Source organism: Myodes glareolus, chromosome 1, assembly GCF_982192425.1.
Source record: "Myodes glareolus chromosome 1, mMyoGla1.1, whole genome shotgun sequence".
In the NCBI taxonomy this organism is placed as follows: Eukaryota; Metazoa; Chordata; class Mammalia; order Rodentia; family Cricetidae; genus Myodes; species Myodes glareolus.
Window position 1 is genome coordinate 75,110,557 of NC_142026.1, and position 15,037 is coordinate 75,125,593.

The window sequence follows — 15,037 nt, forward strand, 5'->3', positions numbered from 1 at the left end:
CACTCCGTGTCTCCCTGTAACTCTCCATCTCTGAGGGCCTGCCTCCTCGGTGTCTTCCTATGACTATATCTGGTTGTGGGGGGTTTGTGGATCTCTCTGTGACTTTGTCTCGGGGGTCTCTCGTGTCTCTCTGTGACTATCTGAATGGGGGCTTCTCCCGACTCTGTGTCTCCCTGGGATTTCCCTGGCACCCCCACCCAGGTCTACTCCCCTGCGTTCCTTCCCCCCCCCCCCAAGCCACGCCCCACGGTGCGCCTTTCCCGTAGTTCAGGCACAACAACTGGTCTCTTCTGCCAGGAAGCGGTTCATAGGTCTTGGGGAAACCTGGCCCGCCAGAGGCTGTCGAGCTCAGTGCACTCTGGGACTTATAGTTGGGCCTTCGTACGGGCAATTCTTGGGAAGCCCTCCCAGCGTGCCCTGCGCGTCGGGCTGGACGCCGGCATTGGCGCGGTTGTCTGTATAGCACCACGCCTTCTTTGCGGTTTTGCTTAGCTCGCGGTGGCGTCGGGATTCCAGAAGGTGCAGGAGAGGTGGAGGAATTCGAGTCAACCCTTAAACACCCGTCGCTGAACGCAGAGTTCCCTGCCCACCCTGCAAGTCACCTCTAGGTGTACGTGGCTTACCACAGCCTGAGTGTTCAGGTGCTGAGGATTAGACCGAGGACCTTGTACCGACTGATCCACCAACACAACCCTCTAGCTGTTCTTTCTGGTATCTTCTAGAAGGTATTCTGAACCGGGTCGGGGAAGGAGTGGGTGTGATGCCCTCTTGAAAATAGGGATTCATGCACTTAGGTCTTGGTAAACACTAAAAAATAAATAAATAAATAAATAAATAAATAAATAAATAAATAAACTTTTTCTTTCGCCTTGAGTGCGTGTCCTAACTGGCCCTTCTCCTACGTATTTCCTGTTGAATCTTAAACCCGGGTCAAAAGGCTAACTGACGTCCCTATTTAAAATATCAAAGCAGACCTGGCAGCCAGGTTCTCCCTGCCTTCCTCAGTCCCTACCTGTTAGTAGAGTATGGCTAGCATACCCCAATCCCTACCCTGAACTTCTCCAGCCGAGGATAAAATGCCCTTCCCCCAGTTGTCCTTCCGTTTATAACCCAGCTAACTTTCTTCTGTCTACCCTTCACTGCCCTGACCTCTTGGTCTCCTGGCTCTCCCCTCCCCGCTCTCCTCACAGTGCCCAGCTTGACCCTGTTCACTGTGAACTCTCCCAAATGTTTTTCTCTGGCTATGCTCTCCCTTTTCTCTACAATAAACCTCCTCCACCACACCTAAGAGCAATCATGTCCTTCGTTTTCCAAGTTACAGGTGGGGAAAAAAAGGATGGTATGATCCTGTGATCCTGAATTTTTTCTTTTTGGTGTTTCGAGACAGAGTTTCTTCATTTAACAGTCCTGGCTCTGCCAGAGCTCGCTTTGTAGACTAGGCTGCCAAATGCTGTTATTAAAGGCATACTCCACCGCCCAGATAATCCTGGAATTTTTTTTTTAAATGATTTATTTATTTTTATATGCATTGGTATTTTGCCTGTGAAGGTGCGAGACACCTGGAACTGGAGTTATAAGCAGTTGTAAGCTGCCATGTGGGTGCTGGGAGTTGAACTTGGGCCCTCTGGAAGAGAAGCCAGTGCTTTTAACCCGAGCCATCTCTCCAACCTGATCCTGGAATCTCTGTGTTCTACGTGTGTGTGTTTTCCGTATGTGATACCTTATTCAGGTGGATTTCAGCAGGGATGGGCAGGATCAGAACTGGATGGAGTGGGCCCCTCTGGGGAAAGGGTAAGTTGGACAGAGGGTAGTCAAGGAGGAGGCAGATATGGGTGGAACTCAGGAGAAAGAATGATGTCCATGAACTGCCAAGAGTCTATGCTGGGAAACATGGGGGAAAGGAGTGAATTTTGGAGAAAGCCATTGCACTCAAATTGGAATACATGGGTTTTGTTTTGTCCTCTGGGTAGAAGTGGCTGTTCTGCAACTAGCTCTGTAGACCAGGCTGGCCTTGAACCCAGAGATCTGCTTGCCTCTGCCTCCCAAGTGCTGATGTGCTCAGCTTGGACGCTGGATTTTTTTTTTTTAAGGCTTACTTGTATAAGTCAGTGTGAGTGGCGGAGACCAGAGGGTGTCAGCAGTTTTAACCTCTGAGCTGTCAGTCTCTTGAAACTGTTGTGAGCTGCTGATGTGGGTGCTGTGGACTGAGGTCAAGCATTTTTAACTGCAAGGACACCCCCTCTAGCCCCAGGACACTGGATTTCTGAGGTTTTCCTCCAGAATCTATGTGCGTTGCTAGGAAGAGAACTGCCAGGGCCTTGTACATGCTAAGCAAGCCGCTTGCCAAGCCATGGTGCTTTGTATGTCTTAAGTACTCATGCGACTCTCTGGGGGAGAAGTCATGTTCATGCCGTTCTTAGCCCACCTTCCTGGTTTCTGCCCTCTTTAAAAAGATGATAAATGTCTGTGTATGTCTGTGTGAATGTGGGCATAGAGGCCAGAAAAGAGTAATCTAGTCACCTTCCTGCACTCTGAGGCAGGAAGCCAGCAAGTCCCAGTGATTCTCCTGTCTCTGCCCCCCCTTCCCCAACCATGGCAGGAGTGTTGCGTGAGTTTGCGGGATGCTCAGCTTATTCCATGGATACTGGGATTCAAAGTCAGATGCTGAAGCATGTGCCTTTAGCCAACCTCCGAGCTCTCATGGTTTTACAGAATAATTTGAAAAACAAACAGGCTATGGTACATAGCTCAGTTGGTGAAGTCTAGCAATGCTGAGCTCTGGGTTCAGTCCTTAGCCCTACATAAACGGGGTGTGGTGGCTCATGCCTGCAATCCCAGCACTGGAGGCAGAGGCAGGCCTTGAGTTCATCCTGGGCTACATAGTGATTTTGAGGTCAGTCTAGGCTACATGAGATGGTCTTAAAAGAAGGAAAAAAAAAAATCCAGACACTGCCACTGTTTTCTGATGAGGCCAAGGTTCTTAGTCGCAACACCCCTCTGCCATCAAACTAAAGAATCTGGGTCTCAACCCTCTCTTTGAGCCTTTCCCACCCACCTTCCCAGACTCCCCCCAGTCATGATAAATAAAGCATGAGTCTTCCTGTTATCTTTATATTGAGATTTTAAAAAAGAACATTATGGATATGGGGGGTAGGTGGGAGGGGATGACTGACAGTAGGAGCTAGCAAAGCTCCAGAAAATTAAAAAAAATAAAATATATATTTATACACTTATAATATATATATATATGTATACCAAGTAATGCATGTGAGTCCCAGAGAAGCAGAAAAGCAGCAGCAAGAAGCAACTAACACACACAGACCTGGGTGCGTGTGCAGCACACACAAGCCATTCCAACCCTGACGCCCCCACCCCCCAAAGAAAAGATTGTTAAGAGTTAAGGAACTTCTCTCCTGAATGAGGTTACACAATTGGGGTGTGGTAGTACACCTGTAATCTCGGCACCCAGAAGGTGGAGATGGGAAGACCAAGGATTCAAGGGCAGCCTCAGCTACACAGCTTTGAAACCAGCCTGAGCTATATGAGACCCTGTCTCAAAAACCTTAAAAATAATAATAATAATAATAAAAAGCCGGGCAGTGGGTGATGGTGCAGGCCTTTAATCCCAGCGCTCATCAGAGGCAGGGGGATCTCTGTGAGTTCGAGGCCAGCCTGGTCTACAAGAGCGAGTTCCAGGACAGGCTCCAAAGCTACAGAGAAATCCTGTTCCGAAAAACCAAACAAACAAAAAACCCAAAAAGCTTCTTAGTTGTTTTGTTTTTGCCTTTGTATTCAGGAAAAAAAATCAAAGAGGCTCATAATGCCTTTAAGGCTGGCAAAGGCCGTTTTTCTTCTCCATGCTAAAGCAGGTCATGTTATTTTTAACACTGAGATAGGAGGGTACCATGACTGTCCCTCAGAAATACTTCAGAGTTGTCTTTAAGACCATGTGGCTATTTTGGTGGATTTTTGTTTGATGTTTTTTATGCTTGTTTTTTGGATAGCACAGAGAATAATTCAGCAAAAGGCATCCATCCTTTGCTTCATCTAGGATAGACAGGTTTTCAGGAAATCTGGTAAAAATTCAAGAGCCAATTTTAAGCAAAACTGAGTGACAGGTAGAGACAGGCTCTCTGCTTAATGACTCCTGGCTACCGGGAATCACTGACCTCCAGGGTTTTGAACTTAAAGGAGAGGCACAATATACAGCCTGCTCCCCAACCACTTTAACACACACACACATACTAAGGCACAGCTAAGGCAGGCAGGCAGGCAGGCAGACATGCTTTGGCAATGAGGCCCCGAAAGAGGCCCATGGGGTGAAGAACTGCAAAGAAGTATGGGATGTGTTGGGCCAGCACCTTTGAGGGGTGAGGGAGAGAAAGCAAGAATTCTGAGGGCTCCCAGGAAAACAGGCAGAAACAAGAATACGAAAGAAGTAAGGCAGAAAGCTGTGGAGACAGTTCAGGGGCAAAACAGGATATGGGGAAGCAAACAGGAAGAGGAAAGGGAAGAAAAAGAAACAAGGAAAGGGAACATTAAGTCAGGAAGAATACATAGGAGAAAGAGCAAATAGGAGGGAAGTAGGAAGAGGAAATAGCACGGTACCAAAATCTTGGGTAATCAGATGAAGAGGCCACAAGAAGGGACGGGGAGGGGAGCCCCTTGTTAACCTTAGACCTTGACAAACACCAGACGAGTGGAGTACACCAGATCAGACACGTACGCCAGCAGGTTGACACCTGTCAGGATGGCCACCGCCAGTCGGCGGTCCCAGTAACACACCGAGTGCGGGTGTGTATAAGCGCAGCTGGAATCCAAGGAACGCCGGGGGTAGCCATTATACCTCTGATCAAATTGGTAGAGGGGCCAGAGGACAATGGCAGTGGCATACAGGAGGACAGACAGTAAGGCTAGGCCTGACAGGAAGGTGGGAAAAGGGATGGGCAACATGTTAGTACAATCCCCCAGGTTGAGCAGGATGGTCACCCCAGCTAGTATGAAGCAGATGGCATAGACTGCCACACACCACTCCAGGGCCGGCTTTTGCTGGTACAGAAACGGTTCGCTGATGAAGGCAAAGATGATACAGGCTACAAAGGTCTCGAAGACTTTGAGCAGCCCTGGCACCGTAGCCATGTAGCCAGTGATCTCACCAGGCCTTGCACGAGTCCAAGCCACTTCAGTGGCATAGGCCAAACAGGCGACACAGGAGAAGGTGGTGGCGGCGATGGCGTGGTCCCGGGTACGTCCGTGAGCCATGAACTGCACATAGGTGGTGGGATATATGATGGAGGACGACAGGCAGAAGAGAGCTGCATAGCAGGCATAGGTGATGGGGAAGTTTCGCCACGACAGGGGGAAGCGGGTCTGGAGTCCACCCAATTCCACGATAAGAATGATGAGGGTCACAGCAAAGCAGAAACACCAGGTGAACATGGCCCAGTTACCCATGGGCCCAGTCCAAGCAGCCACACTGGCTACCAGTGAGAAAGCCACACAAGTGGAGATTAGCTGCAGGAGACGGAGGAGGCCCAGGGGCTGCGTCAGTGCCCGAGGGGACCCCACAATAGTGGAGGATGATGTCGTTGTAGTAGTGATGGTGGTGCGGGTTACTGTTACCGGCATGGCTGAGAAAAAAAAACAAAAGCATTTGGATAAGGTCTCATACCGAGGAATCCAGACACCAAGCTCCTCATCTGTCTTGGAACAATTACTCTAAACTCTGAAAAGGGTATGTCTCAAAATAAGGAATTTGTTAGTCAGGAAGTGGTGGTGAACACCTTTATTAGCAGCACGCAGGAGGAACTCTGTGAGTTCGAGGCCAGCCTGGTCTTCAGAGCGTGTTCCAGGACAGCCAAGGCTACATAGAGAATCCCTATCAAATGAAGGGGGGGAAAATGGAACTTGTTTATAAACTAAAAGAATGAATTAATTGATCAGCCGGGTGCTGGTGGCGCACGCCCTTAATCCCAGCACTCAGGAGGCAGAAGCAGATGGATCTCTGAGTTCGAGGCCAACCTGGTCTACACAGTGAGTTCTAGAACAGGCTTCAAAGCTACATAGAGAAACCCTGTCTTGAAAAAACAAAAAAACAAAACAAAGCAAACAAATAAATTGGTCATCTAGGCTCTAGGCTCATCCCAAATCTTCCTGTGAGAGAACTCAGAATCCAGAGACCCAAAGCAGCACTTCTTGCTCTCCTTCCCCAGGCACTCAGCAACCTCTCGACTGCTGGAGTATGGTGGGCCGGGGAGACAGTGGACAAAGGAACTTGTTGCCATACTGGACAAACTGAACTGGATCCCTGGGAGACACCTGGTGGATGGAAGGAGAGCACCAACTCCTCCGAGTCGCCACTGACCTCCACATGTGTGCATACAGAACCCACCCCAAACACACACCTAAGACTGTGGTCTTGGGGATGTGGCTCAGTTGATAACATGCTTGCCTACCATTCAGGAAGGCCTGGTCCAACTCCTGCACTGCACAGACCAAGTACAGAAGTGCAGACTGTGAACCTAGCATTTCAGAGGTGGAGGTAGGGTTACCGTGAGATAGAAGCCAGCCTGAACTAATCTAGGCCTGCCTGGGCTATAAAATGAAAGTCTACCTTTAAAATATATATATATGAAAGCTCATTCAACCCTCAGTGAGGACCACCAGGAAAAAAAAAAAAGCAACAGAAAGATTATGGTCTAAGATCCTGCCTGTGTCATTTCCTCCTCTGCATGACCCAGGGCTTTATACCCCAGGCCCTGTGAACAGAGTTCCCACTTTGCCCCTGCAGCAAGCCAGGCATCTCTAGTTTCTCCACAGCCAAGACTCCAACTTCCTCATACTTTAGGCCCTGTGAGTAGACTTTTTTTTATTTTTTATTTTGAGTATAACACAGAGTTTCTCTGTATAAATGCCCCAGCTGTCCTGAAACTCTCTTTGTAGACCACAGGTTGGCCTGGAACTCACTAAGAGTTGCCTGTCTCTGATTCCCGAGTGCTAGGATTAAAGGCGTGTGCCACCACTTCCCCGCAAAAAAGATTTCTTTTATGTAAAAGCAACCTAGATATTAGCAGCCCCTACACATCCAATATTCCAACTTTAATTCCAGCTCCCACATCTAACCAGAGCGCTGGACCTCCATCCTTCTCACTGCCCTCCCAGAGACCTCTGATTCAAACATCAAGTTTTCTTTCTCCCCTAAGTTTCACCCATCCTCCCCCTAATCCTACTTCAGACATGGAAACAGATCAAAAGACAGCTCAGTTTCCTCTTTCCTATCAGTAAGCCTATCACTTCCTATAGGGACTCAGTCAACAGGTTCCTCAAGTTCAGGAAAATCCAACTCCCTCCACTCCTACCCTTCAGTGGCCCAGCTTCATCCACTGAAATGTCTAGTTTTCAAGATCAGTCCTGCAGGGTTGGAGCTCAGGACAGGCCTCTCACTCTTCTGACATCCCATGTCACCCAGACATAGGATGGGGGTAGAAGGACTACCACCTTTTTTTCCAGTGACAAACCACAGCTTCTATTTCCTTATTCTGGAAACTCAGAACAGGGACTAGATGCCAGAGTCCTCCTCTGTATGACTGTCTGACCTCTCAGCTGATGCTGGGGAGGTGGTTCCCAGATCCTGGGAAATAAAACTTCCTTATTGCTAGTATCATTCTACAGTTATTTCCTCTGACTTGAACATCAGCTGCTGGAGGGAGGGGAGAAGCTCAAATGACTCAAAAGCTAGGAAGACCTGGGCCAAAGTAGATGCTCAGCTGGTAAAGGAACTTGCAACAGAGCAAGACCCACATGGTGAATAGAACTGAATTCTGCAAATTGTCCTCTGACCTCCGTATACTTGCCGCAGGTATGCACACACAGAAACACACACACAAGCCGGGCAGTGGTGGCACACACCTTTAATCCCAGCATTTGGGAGGCAGAGGCAGGCAGATCTTTGTGAGTTCGAGGTCAGCCTGGTCTACAGAGCAGGTTCCAGGACAAACTCCAAAGCTACAGAAAAACCCTGTGTGTGTGGGGGGGGGGGGGATGAGGAGGATGACATTGAACAATTAAGTAGATGGGGTGCAGGTGGGTGGTGGATATTTCATTGGATTGGGGGTGGAATGTGGAGGGTGAATATAGTTGGGCAGTGGTGGTGAATGCCTTTAATCCCAGTTCTTGGGAGGCAGAAGCAGGTGGATCTCTGAGTTCTAGGCCAGCCTGGTCTACAGAGTTGCAGATGGCAGATCTACACAGAGAAATTCTTTTTCGAAAAACCAAATAAATAAATAAATAAATAAATAAATGGCATGATAGTTCATTCTGAGCCGAACAGGTCGTGAACACGAATTCATTCAAGTTACCCTGAATGAAGTATTTCAGCATGGCTGCATTTTAAAATCAAACCATGGAAGGTATGACTTTACAGCTCTGTTGGTAGAGGGCTTGGCTAAGGCTCATGAGGCCCCAGGTTTGATCCTCAGCATAGGATGGACCAGGTGTGGTGGTACATGACTGCTAGCACACAGAAGGTAGAGACTGGAAGATCAGAAGTTCAAGACTATTCTCCGCTACTTAGGGAGTTCAAAGCCAACCTGGGTTATATGGGCTATATACTGAAAATATATTTCAATTTGAAATTTCACACAAACACCCACGCCAACTCCTTGGTTGCTGGGATGGTCCAGCCCGGACACATCACCCTTATTCACACGTGGCCTAAATTAGGGATCTTCCCGCGCTCACATCTGCGGCTATGCATGCGTAAAAGGTACAAGGCCCACCGACCTATGACCCAGGAATATATCTTTCATCACCCATGCTGGGGTGGGTTTTTCAGTGATGTCCATGCCCCTCCCTGTAAGTATCCCAATCAAGTCACTGGCTCAGCAGGCTGCACCTGGCTTAACAGATTATTTGGTCCATCATCCTTTTTTGTTTTTTGAGACAGGGTTTCTCTGTGTAGCCCTGGATGTCCTGGAACTCACACTGTAGACCAGGCTGTCCTGGAACTCACAGAGATCCGCCTGTCTCTGCCTCCCTTGTGCTGGAATTAAAGGTGTTTCCCACCACCCAGCAGCGGTATGATATCTTATGCTCTGAGACAAGCATAAGTTATTCCTAACTTTCCCTCAGGAAAAATCATGCTAAGGTCAGGCCCGCGGAAAGACAAAAGGGTAGGCTTTAACCTCTGGAAGCTCACACTGTCCCAGAAGAGCTCCCAAAAGTACACAGGAGCCAGCTCCTGGATACAACTTCTTAGGCACATGGGTAACTCTGATTATATCCTCTGGAACCCTACCAGGTCCCTCCTCTATCGGGGATCTAGGAATCGAGGCACCATTCCCCTCCTCCCTCATACCCAGAGATGGGGCCCTAGATCCTGTAGATCCAGTTCAATATTCCTGGCCAACCTCCCTTAGTAAGACCCAGGAAATCACCAGCCCTCCTATCATAGACTCAGAAGTTCAGGTTCCAAGCACTTCGCTCTTAGACTCAGGGGTCCAGGCTTCAGGCCCTCCTCCATCTGACTCAAAAGGGAAGCACCCTAGACCCTCCTGTCTTAGACTCCCGATCCAGAACCCCCCAGCCTTTTCCCTTAAACTTGGAGCTCTTCCTACCACAGCCTTCAAGCACTGTAATTATAATCTGGACCACAACTGCTCCACTCTCAAGAACTTGGAAAAGGGGCCACTAGCACACTCACCTGCTGTCTTAACTGAAGACTGGAAGGGGAAAGATCACGCTGCGAAGGCGGAAGTGGTTGAGCACCTGGAAAAGGCTGAATAGAAGCCCTGAGGAGGAGAAAGGCAGTCAGGACGGAACTCAGACTGTCCTCCCTTGCAGCACCGTGACCCCAAGCCCTAGACGCTACAGCAGGGACAAATCTCCCGGTGGGGACGCATACTTGGCTGCAGGCCCCGGGATGAGGTCTCAGAGGGTAACCGGAGGAAGCACCGCCCTCTTGTCCCTCCCCTAGGACTAGCCGCGTGGGCGAGGTGGAAGCAAATGTGGACAAAGGGCCGGCCCTCGGGACCGCTGGGGCGTGAGTGCTGTTAACCATTTAGCCCAGCCTTGTAGTCTGCAAGAGATCCCAGGGCGGAGGTTCTGAGAGCGGGAAGCCCGGCCTCGCCCGGCCCGGCGTCTCCGCGCCTTATAAGGGCTTTAAGTCGCCTCAGCCTGGGCGATGTGGCAGGGACCAGGAGGTGGTGCCAAAATCCAGGAGACCCAGTCGGAGGCTACCCACCCCTCCGTGACACCCTAGCTAGAGACTGGAGACTGGCTGTACGTGTACGCGCGTGTAGGGGGGGAGGGGGAGAGAGGAAGAGAGAGAGAGAGAGAGAGAGAGAGAGAGAGAGAGAGAGAGAGAGAGAGAGAGAGAGAGAGTTAACGTTTTCCAAAGAATCGGGAGGGTCTGTTTGTGGTTCCTTGAAAAGTGAGTTGCGAGAGCCAGGCAGAACTGACTGGGGGGGGAGGGGAGATCCTGGGTTCTAGGAGGAGGCGGGAGGGTGTGTGGTTCCTTGAAAAGTGAGTTGGAAGCCAGGCAGAACTGACTCCCACAAGTTGTCCTATGACCTCCACACACGCCTTGTGGTACGTGCGTCCCAAACCCCATGCAAAGTTAAAAATCTATTTTGAGACAAGCTCTTGCTCTATAACCCTCGCTCGCCTGGCGCTCACTATGTGCTGGCCTGGAGCTCACAGAGATCCGCATGCCTCTGTCTCCCAAGTACTGGGAATTTTTATTTTATCTTTTTTGTTTTTGTCCCTCCAAGAATGGAATGGAGATGAGTCTGGCCTGGTAGCGCAGGACTGTATTCCCAGAACCCTGGCAAAGGCAGAATTGGAAATTCAAGGCCTTCCTGTAGCCATAGACTTCAAGACAAACCAAAACTCAAAACAAAGAAACAAAAAAGGGAAGAAGGAGATCGGTAGTGGTGAGGTAGGTGGAGGTACTGGGTTCAACCCCCAACAACCAGTGGGTATGTGGTTAGGGAAATAAAACTCTTGAGTACCCACCAGACCTGAACTCGCTTTAAAATGCTCCGAATGCGCCTTGCTAAACTGGAGGACGCATCGCTTTCCCAGCACCAGGCTGTAAAACTCATGCTAAATTAGAATTAGGTACACACAATAAATGTAGGTTCCCAGGTCAGTGCTAGTTCACCTGGTAGAAGCCACAGGAAGGGAGAAACTCAGTTTCACCTGGAACGGTTAATGGGAAGCCAGGATTAGTCCCATACCCGGCACTGTAAAAAGTGGGCTACTGATTGCGTTTAATCCCAACACTCAGGAAGCAGAGACAGGCGGATCTCTGCGAGCTCAGGGCCAGCAAGGTCTACAGAGCAAGTTCCAGGACAACCAAGGTTATACACGTCTCTCTCAAAAAAAAAAAAAAAAGTAGGCTACTGTCCCGCCATAAACATTGGAGGAGGAGGGAAGAAGAGCATAAATCCCTAGGCCTGGAGGAACGTTGTTTAGGAAAGGAGGAAGAAAAAGGGAGTGATGACGCCCTTGCCCCTCAAGAGGGCCTCTAGCACTGTTTGAAATCAGAGCTCAGGAATGCTCAAAGACCTAAGCAGGGCAAGGAAACGCCCCTTGAGCTTCCTCCTAGATCTAGTTCCACTCTCCCGGGCCACACCCAGCACCCCTGCTACCACCACCCCCACAGCTACACTCCTGAGGTCATCTATCATACCATAGACTTGGGCACTGCCCTGATCAGACTCCCGGCCACGCCCCACACCATCAGTGGACACAGCCTTAATGCCACAGCTCCCCCCACACTCCAACTGCCCATATAGGGCCTCTGGAAGGAGGTTCAGACCACGGACTTCTCCCCCTCCTGAGCACCTCTGGGCACCAGATGCAAACCTCGTATCCTCAGATTCAGGGATCTATACTCCATCTCTCCAGGTCCTCAAACCCTAGAGTCCGGATCCCAGTCGCACTCGCCTCCTTCACGCCAAGTTCAGAACTCAGTCCCTCCTCCCTCAAAACAAATTCAGACCCCCCCGCCCTCCTCCGGATTAAGCCCCAAATCCATCCCTCCGTGCCCCAAGACCCATCTAAATTCGGATCCCAGGCCTGTTCGGTCTTATCTAGTATTCCAGACCCCATTTTACCTTTCTCAGCCTCAGGGGCTCAACCCCCACCGTCCTACCTCAGACCCAAGTGCCCACTCTCTAATCCCTTCTTATTACCTTCTAAGACCTGTATGAGCTCAGAGTTCTGGCTCAAATGGGAGTGTTTCTAGGGACCCAGACATCTGAATCCCTGCTCACTTCTCTTTCTAGACCCCAGGATCTTGGGCTACCACTCCTTCCCTTCGGGGTCCCTGCAGCCTCACCTCTCCAGTCAGTGGTGTCTGCGGCAGAAACAGAGCAACAGCTGCGGACCAGAAGGGTCTTGGGCTGGGTGGAGTTGACCATCTGAGAAGCGTGCGAGGGCGGGGCTGAGGGCGGGGCTTGGGTCTGATTTGGGCGGTGAAGGGGGGGTACTTTCCCTCCGCTTGGGCTATCCCTGGTCGGCCCCCAAGGCGGGGCTAATGTCACACCACGCCCCTCTAAAGACTAGAACGTCGCCTATTTCTAGCCAAACCAGGGAGGGGGTGCAGGGCTGAGGTCACCGTTGCCGTGGAGACAAAACAGGAAGACACAGCAGCTGGCGGCGCGGGGGCTCCCAGGGGCTATCCTCCTTGACATAGCTCTAGAATGAACTCTCCAGGGTAGGCCCGAGAATGCCGTTGCCGTAGAAACCTACATGTTTACGGTTTGTTTTTAGAGCCCCCTTCCCCACCCCACCCCCGTCGCCCCCAGCTTGGGTACCCACGCCTAGTCTTATCCCTCATTCAATTCTCCCTCTCTCTGCTTCTCTGTCCTTGTCTATCTGATCCCAAACGCTGACCGAAGGAAAAAAAATTATATCCAGATCGCAGCGTATTTAAGACCAGACCTCATAGTTTAACGGAATCTATGGACTAGGGTCTTGTCTACCTGAAAAAGAAAGGAATTTAGGGTGCCAGGCCTAGAGCTTTTAGGAGTTCTGAGCAAGCAACCTTGAGTAGCAAGGCTCCACCCGCAAAGAACAAAGACCATATTTCTGTGTTTAGGGGGGTCTTCCTAGACGGGAGTGGGCCGGAGTGGGCCATACACTGTAACTGCGACAAGAGGACTGGGCTACGCCTCAGAAGATCACAGTCAAGAGAGGCGAAGGGGTGATGAATAGTAGCTAAATTACTGGAAATCTGGGGGGGGTGTCCCCAGACTTCTGAACGATCAGATGGTTTTCAGAATATATGTGGCTGGTTGTCTGCTGAGTCTCCTGAGTCTCGAAGGGCGAGCTATTTTTGGCTAGCATTCCTGCCTTCAGGAAACAGGGAGGGACTCAGAATCTTTACGAGGACGGGCCTAGAGCCTGGAGTTCTGAATTCTGGGTTCTACCATATGGGAGGGATACGGCGGGCCCCGTGGTGTCCCGAGGAGGAGGGGGCAAAGCAGGGAAGGGCTTTAGGATTGGGCTTTTTTTTTTCCCGTCGGATTTGAGGACCTGAAAGATTGGACTGAGCCAAATGGGAAAGGGAGTTGAAGGTCGTGCTGCCGAGGGAGCTGAAGGTCGCGCCGCCGGCCCCTTGGGCAGGGCGGGGACCCGGGATACCTGGCTCCCTCCCTCCTAGTCGCTCTCACTCACCCCGCTCTGCAGCGGTCCCGGGCGCGGCCCTGCTCCGCTGCTGCTGGGCGGGGCCTAGTGGCGGCTGGCTGCAGATGCTAGGCTCTTCCCCGCGGCTGCTTCTGGTCGTCTTCCAGAAGGTCTAAGGAGGCTTAGAGGCTCAGCCCAACAGTGGGATCCAGGAACGTTGCGAAGGGAAGGGTCGGAAGGGGTCCAGGAGCACAGAACCGCCAGCAACGTGCCCTACGGAGGAGGGAGGAGCTGTAGGGGGGACCTGGGCGCTTGCTTAGGGATTGGTGGAGTGGGGGTGGGGACCGAGGTATAGGGAATGGGTAGGTGAAGAGCTGCAACTCACTTTGCATTCCCGCGAAGACACACAAAAAGACCCTCTTCGTCATCCTCTGGCCTGCATAAGGGAGGGTTTTAGTTTAGTTTAAACACACACACGTTTACTTATTTTATGTGTTAGAGTGCAAATGTGGAAGTCAGAGGACAATTTGTGGGGTCAGTTTTCTCCTTCCGCCATGTAGGATCTGAGGATCCAGCTCAGGTCATCAGTTTGGTTAGCAAGTGCCTCTATCCACTTGAGGTATCTTGTTGGTCTGTGGAAGGCAGGATTTTGCTTTTTGTTTGTTTTTATTTATTTTTTTGATTTATTAGTTTTTAATGTGTCTGAGTGTTTTGCCTTCATGTGTGTATGTGCACCACTTGCAAACCTGGTCTCTTTAGAGGTCAGAAGAGGGAATCAGATCTCCTAGAACTGAAGTTACATATGGTTATGAGCCACCTTTGTGGGTGATTGAACCCTCTTCCCTCTACAAGATAAGTGCTCTTAACTGCTGATCCATCTCTTCAGCCTGCTGAGAAGTTTTTAATAGGTCCAGCATCAGACATTTGCACACGTGCGTGTGCACACATGCACACACACGCAGAGAATAAACCTATATAGTCTAAAAATAACGTGTTGTGTTTCCCATAGATTCTATTTACAAGCCTCGTTAGCACTGGGGTTCAGGCTTAGTAATATCTCTCTTCCCCTTCTATCAGTAACAGCTCTCTCCCCCTTCTACTAAGTAAGCCACACAACCACGAAGTTGGAGGCATCTCGAGTGGTCTACAGAAGTCTTAGTTTACACAACTTACCATGCCATATCCTGTGGTAGAACTATTTCCTGTACAGAGATGATGTGTAACCCTTGTGTCTGTGTTACCCTCTCAGTACAGTTCGCATGCCACTGTACCATATGGGAGCCTGGCAAGGGCCTGGAGATTGAAAGAACACACAAGAGACCTGGGTCATTCGAAAGGAGATCAGCTGAATGCTGTTTATTCAAATTTAAGGAAAGCCTTAAATACCTTGCTGCTGCACAATGGA

General features: G+C 50.2%; 1 protein-coding gene across 5 annotated transcripts; it reads right to left on the reverse strand.

Moving 5' to 3' along the window:
- Positions 1-3,097: 3,097 nt before the first annotated feature.
- On the reverse strand, positions 3,098-13,850 carry Myadm (myeloid associated differentiation marker). Of its 5 annotated transcripts, none has more exons than XM_048452150.3 (3): positions 13,684-13,850; positions 9,701-9,788; positions 3,098-5,630 (listed from the first exon to the last, which is right to left on the reverse strand). In XM_048452150.3, exon 3 carries the CDS (start codon positions 5,626-5,628, stop codon positions 4,675-4,677), a length of 954 nt encoding a protein of 317 aa, XP_048308107.2. In that variant the 5' UTR covers positions 5,629-5,630; positions 9,701-9,788; positions 13,684-13,850; the 3' UTR covers positions 3,098-4,674. The 5 variants fall into 5 exon arrangements, with proteins under 5 accessions (XP_048308107.2, XP_048308105.2, XP_085547599.1 ...); XM_048452148.3 differs by lacking the exon at positions 13,684-13,850 and adding an exon at positions 12,344-12,475; XM_085691473.2 differs by lacking the exon at positions 13,684-13,850 and adding an exon at positions 12,198-12,216.
- Positions 13,851-15,037: the final 1,187 nt, after the last annotated feature.